Source organism: Athene cunicularia (genome assembly GCF_003259725.1).
Source record: "Athene cunicularia isolate RWA chromosome 14 unlocalized genomic scaffold, athCun1 chr14_part1, whole genome shotgun sequence".
In the NCBI taxonomy this organism is placed as follows: domain Eukaryota; kingdom Metazoa; phylum Chordata; class Aves; order Strigiformes; family Strigidae; genus Athene; species Athene cunicularia.
In genome coordinates this window covers 14,774,360-14,780,551 of record NW_020799118.1, presented here as the reverse complement: position 1 = coordinate 14,780,551, position 6,192 = coordinate 14,774,360, and the positions used below count along the sequence as shown (strand labels likewise).

The following is a 6,192-nucleotide window of genomic DNA, read 5'->3' as shown; positions in this document are numbered from 1 at the left end:
TAGGGGCGCTGGGGAGCCCGGTGCTCCCCGCCGTGCGCCCCGCGGAGCGGACAGGGGCTGGTTCCCGCGAACGGGAGCCCCTCTCTGGTCGTGGCCGTCAGCTAAAGCCCAGCTCGCCTGACCCTCCCCGTTCCTCTTCCCGGAGCAGGACCCCGGGGCCGAGCTGGAGATGATCTCCCACATGGATCAGAAGGAGGAACTGTGGTTCTCCCACCTCCACGTCTACCAAGGGAGGACTGCGCTGAGTGGCACCCGTGCAGGTGAGGGCCGGCGCGATCTCTGTCAACCCGTCCTGAGAAAATCCGCTCTAGAATTTCCCAAATCCCACCGGAATGCGCGGGAGCGGCAGGACTGGGTTAGACCGTGGTCCTTCCAGCTCTGCCCGCTGTGTCTGACGGGCCGGTACTGGAGACGCAGAGAAGCGCAGACGAGCAGCGGTGTGTCCCTGTCTGCTTTCCCAGGCCCAAGCGACCCGTGGCTTCAGAAACTCCTGAACTAGACATGTGATGTCTTGATATCTTGTAGCTCTCTATTTAATTTTCTTGCCTTCTGAAGTTGTGCACATTTTAGCATCCATGACAGCTCACAGCAAGGAGTTCCACAGCTTATTTAGCTGGTTTATGAGTTGCTGCCTCCTTTGGTTTGCTTTGAAGCTGCCTTCTAGTGGCTCACTTGATGTCAGTAGATCTTAATTTAGAACAGACGGTGCAGGATGGATCCCTACCCACCCCACAGGCCACTTGTGTTTGTACAGTTCCCTGTGATATCCCCTGTCAGCTGTGCCTTTTCCCAGCAGAATGGGCAGTCGAGTCATCTCCTATACTGAAGCTGTTCTGTGCCTTTGATCATGTCACACCTCTGTATCTTCCTCAACTCTGTTAGAGTTTCTCTGAAATGGGGGATCCATCCTCCCCCTATCCAGACAGGATATGGAGTTTCAGCAGCAAGGCAGAATTTTCTTTTATTCTCTTATTTTTTTTCCCATCAATCACTAACATTTGACTAGCTGTTTTGTCTGCCTAGGAGCTACAGTCTTCATCCATCTGCTCTAACTCCCAGGTGCTATTCCTGAAGAACAAAACATCCTAGGCCCATCCTGGTATAAGTGCAAGATATACAGGCTGTTCCCCTCTGCAGTTCTTTATGTTTATCTGCAGTGAATGTCCCCTGTCATTCCCTTGTCACCTGCTTCACTATCATAAGGCTCTGCCACAGCTTACAGTCAGCCTTTGTGTCTTTAACCCTGAATAACACAGAATCATCAGCAGATGTTTCCACTGCCCCTTTCCCTCACCACCTTATTGAGGGTCATTCATCCCACGACAGCTTAGTTTATTGGTGAAGGACTAATGTCTTTTGGGAAAGCCTTTGGACTCTAGATCTCCCTTTTGCTAAAACTGGTAACATCTCTGAAGAACTCCAAGTGGTTTGTGAAGGGAGGCATCTCTTTCCAAAGGCCATGCCAGTTCTTCCCCAGTCTGCTCTCTTTGGCCATCTGTTCAGTAATTCTCTTAAGCAGGTTTCTGTTTGTTTGCTTGGAATGTTGGGCCCCAGATCTCCCCTCAAGCCCTTTCTCTGGCATCACATCAGTCACTTTCCAGTCCCCTGACAGTGAGGTACCACAGTCAGAGTCCAGCAGTGTTGTGAGGTCATGTGAACAGCGCTGCTGGGTTAGACCAAAGGTCTGGGGAGCTCTGAGCTCAGGGACTTGGGGCCTGGCTAGAGGTGGATGCCAGGGAAAGGGACAAGATAAGCACACACTGACACCTCCCCGGCACAGCCTACTGTTGTCCAGCAGCCAGAAGCTTACTCACGATGGTGGTGTGTTATTTTTAATATTTCTCACAGGTTTCTTTTCTTGATCTCTTGGAATTCTGTGCCAGAAATGATTGCTGTGTTCTCCTGCTGCTGTGAGACAGGCCAGAGCATCAGCCGAAACTCCTTCTACTACTTCTCTTGAGAAAGAGAGCCAGGGGTACATTTAAGGTGATATTTAGGTTCTCTCCAATATGTACTTTGCTTGTCTGGAGCTTGCCTTGCAGCTATAGCACTGGCAGTCTTGGGCATATCGGAGGTCTTACTATCAACTCAAATGGGCATGGGCTGAGGAAGAACCATGTTCTTCCTATCTTTCTTGCTTACCCATTTTTGCCAGCTCAGCCACTTAAAATACCTCCAGTGAGTTTCTGTCATCATTATTTTGATCAAACCCTTTACAGACTTTTTCCCAGATGCCAGTGATGATACCTTGTATCTCAAAAGTAACAAATATGGTTGTGGAAGTTGAGAGCTGGAGCCATGGCTGTAATCATTGAAATAAGAAGCTTGAAACTCCCGATCTTCTCCAAAAAGTACAGAACACCATAGAAGACTTGATTCTTGTGTGCTTTGAGGGCCTTTTCAAGTTCTGTGTAAAGAACCAAAATTCTGTGTAAGTACCAAAGCTAGTGTAGGTAAAGGATATCTCTTTGGGCACAACAGCAACAGAATAACTTCACTGGCTCCATTGTCTACTCAGTAAGCCTGACATACAGGTTAAGAGCTTCATGCTGGCCTAACAGAAATGTCCTTTTCTTATCCTGCTTTCGGATATCACCTTTCTCTTTTCCTCCAGGCCTGGATGAAGTAGCTGCAGACAAATGGAAAAGCCTTCATGATGAATATCAAAGTTCCAGTGTCTGTTCCTCTCAAGGGATGACTAATGAAAACTACATGAGGGAAAAAGTGGCATCACTACCACACCAAGCTGCCATAAAAGGTTATCTCAGGAGTTCACTGTGAAATCATATTGTGATATTTTCTTATACTGACTGGAAAGAGGAAGACTAGATATGTATGTATATCAGTCTGGGTTGAAATTCTAGACTCTCCTTCCTTTATTGCATACTTACAGTTCAGCAATGACTCTCCTCTTCCAAGGCATGCACTTCCTTATTGCAACTCTGCCAGACCACAGGAAGTGCCTGTGGTTTGTATATCAATCCCATGCGACTGATATGTTACCAATGTATTTCACAAGAGTTTTCAGAGAACCAGGAGGTAGCTGTTGAATATTTAAGTAGGCAAATCTGGACATCTGCATGTTTGTGGCTTTAGTCCTCAGTCTGTTCCATATTTTGTGTTTACATATAGTCAACAGCAAGTCATCCTTCACCCCGGAAGTCTGTATAAAGGGAGCATCTGAAAATATATTGCCCTGATGGACTTGTCTTAAACCTGGATGTGATGTCTCTCTTCAGAGATGCATGTTGCCATTTCTACATCCCACATACATTCCCCCAACATCCATTTACCCTTCCCTGACAGCAGAAGGGTGGATGCCACACAGGTCCTGTCTTGCAGTTTAGCATATAAGCCCTCAGTAGGCCTGCAAGCTACATGTCCCCGCTGACAGCAAAAGCCACAGCACTGTTGGGGGTACGTGATTTTAAACCTGCTAGGGTGCTCATCAAACCACATTAGAGCAGTGGGCTGGAAGGAGTCACTGCTCTGAGTAAACATCCTGGAAATCTGTGCAAGCCCCTTGTCTTGGAAGGGCTTTCAGATGACCTTGAGTCTGCGCAGCATAGCTTCATACTGGTTATGCTTTTGCAAGGCTTTAGGTGAGTAAGAGGGCAGGGATTTGTTCCTTGACTGTGTCCCAGGAGCCACCCGTAACTGTTCAGCTAGCCTTACTTCCACTGACTTGCACTACCTTCATCTGCATTTATCGGATTTCCTCAGCATGTAATCTGGAATTGGCCATGGCAGATCATCAGTTCACCAACCACCTTTCACAACAGATTTGTTCTGTGCCAGTGGAAGCATAAAGTTACCATTCTTCTGCTCTAAGGTTGGCATAAGCCAGGCTCCAGGCAGTCTCCGTGTCTCATGCTGTGGGGCCAGGGTCTCCTTTGAGCATCTTCTCTCTCTCTGATGTACTAGCAGCACAAAAGCAGGGAGGCTACATCTCTTGCAACCAAAGTCATATTCTGCTGAACAAGGCAGTTCTTGGTGGCCCTCCTCTGACTCCTGGATTAATAACATTTTCAGATATAATATTGTGGACGAGCAGCCATCTTTCCCATTCAAGTGCTAAACTTTTACCTCTAATATGCCAGTAGTTTCAGTAGATTCAGGTTCTGGCAAAGCATGCAGGGCTATTTCCAGGGTTTGTTCCTGTGAACAATAAAAACCCACTGTGTAGTCTGGAGGGATATATCAGAACTTTTTATACTTAAAGTCAATCCACTGAATTTTTGGAATTTGGCCCCTTTTTATTTCCCCTGTCCAAAGTTTCCTGTCCTGCCTGTGACTTCTTGCTGGATTCTCATTTTATTGCAGCTGAAGATGGGATTGTGAGCAAGAAAGAGGAAAATGCCCACCACCAAGGCATCCCTGGGCCAGTGGAGTCTGAAGGTTTACTCTCAGGATTCTCCAAGAACAGTTCCCAGAGTCCTGCAGAGGACCCAGTCCTCCCACGCAGGTCAGAAAGGGTTCAGAGACCTCTGGGGAAGAGGCAAAGCCGAACAATGCTGCGTGGAAGAAGTTTCAGGAGGCTGCCAGATATTATCCAGCAGAGAAATCCTTCTGTAGGGAGACTGATGATCTGTGGGGACTGCGGGAAGAGCTTCCGGGTGAGCTCCAACCTTGTCCAGCATCGGAGAATCCACACTGGAGAGAAACCCTTCGCCTGTGCCGAGTGCGGGGAGAGTTTCCGGCAGCGGTCGCATCTCATCCAGCACCAGAGAATCCACACAGGGGAGAGGCCCTACGAGTGCTCCGAGTGCGGAAAGAGCTTCACCATGAGCTCAAAGCTGATCCGGCACCAGGTGACCCACACCGGGGAGAAGCCCTACAAGTGTGCCGAGTGCGGGAAGAGTTTCTCTGGAAACTCACAGCTCATCCAGCACCAGCGAGTGCACACCGGGGAGAAACCCTACGAGTGCAGCGACTGCGGGAAGAGTTTCAGCGTGAGCTCAGCCCTGACACGACACCAACGGGTCCACACTGGGGAGAAACCCTACGAATGCTCCGACTGCGGAAAGAGCTTTAGCCAGAGCTCCGAGCTCATGAAGCACCAGCGGGTCCACACTGGGGAGAAGCCATACAAGTGCTCTCAGTGTGGGAAGAGCTTCACGGTGAGTTCAGCCCTCATCCAACACCGACGGTTCCACATGGGCGAGCGTCCCTACGGGTGCACCGAGTGTGGAAAGAGCTTCACTGTGAGCTCCCACCTCATCCAGCACCGCCGCTTCCACACTGGGGAGCGCCCCTTTGAGTGCACCGAGTGCGGGAAGAGCTTCCTGTGGAGATCAGCCCTGCTCCGGCACCACCGGGTCCACACAGGAGAGAGGCCCTACGCCTGCGCTGACTGCGGGGACAGCTTTCGGCAGAGTGCCCACCTCATCCAGCACCGGCGCATACACACTGGGGAGCGTCCCTACGCCTGTGCCGACTGCGGGAAGGGCTTCACCGTGAGCTCTGCGCTCCTCCGGCACCAGCAGATCCACAGGGGTGGGGAACCCTAGGAGGGGTGAGTGTGGGGAGCAGTTAGGTCTGATACCCTGAGAGCATCCCCAGGGAGCAAAGCCCAGGGTCTCTCTCCCTTTGCTCTATTGACCACTCTGCCTGTGAAGGGTGAAAGCAATTTCTTTTCAGGAGAACGAGTCCTAGAAGAGAGAAATGGAAGAAGGGGAGCGTCAGTGCAAGGAGATGAATTGGAAGTTTGGGAAAGATCATGTGACACAGCAGGGGATTGATAGCTCTTGGGAGGGGAAGCAAAAAGTAGTTTGAAAAGGCTGGAATGTACTTGCGGGTGTATTTTACAGGAATGTACCTTGCTGCTTCTCTGTGCACACACGTTTCAGACAATTTATGGAGTGAACCAAATGGACCATCGTAGAGCCTGCAACGCTCTGGCTAGATAAACAAAAGCTCCTGCCTGCCCTCCCTGCCGCTGCTTTGTTCAGAGGCTCCGAATTACCTTCCTCAGCCCACAGAAACAGCCGTCAAAAGCCTGGTGCGCCTCAGCCCCCCGTGCTGTCGCCCCCCGCCCCGCGGCCTGCCTGGCTGTGCCGTCGGCGCTCGCAGCCCTCAGTCCCGCGGGTGCCCGCCTGCTGCTGCTCGCTGCGTCAGGCTGCGGTACGTGGCGTTCACCTGAGCAAGGGCCAGCGCCCGCGGGTGTTCGCGAGGCCCGGTTGTTTCTAAAAC

At 50.7% G+C, this 6,192-nt stretch overlaps 1 protein-coding gene across 1 annotated transcript; it reads left to right on the top strand.

The window, feature by feature from the left end:
* The first annotated feature begins 6 nt into the window (after nt 1-6).
* LOC113485488 (zinc finger protein 501-like) lies at nt 7-5,989 on the top strand. Its single transcript, XM_026858643.1, has 2 exons — nt 7-260; nt 4,324-5,989. The coding sequence occupies exons 1-2, from the start codon at nt 170-172 to the stop codon at nt 5,508-5,510; spliced, it is 1,278 nt and encodes a 425-aa protein (XP_026714444.1). The 5' UTR covers nt 7-169; the 3' UTR covers nt 5,511-5,989.
* Nucleotides 5,990-6,192: the final 203 nt, after the last annotated feature.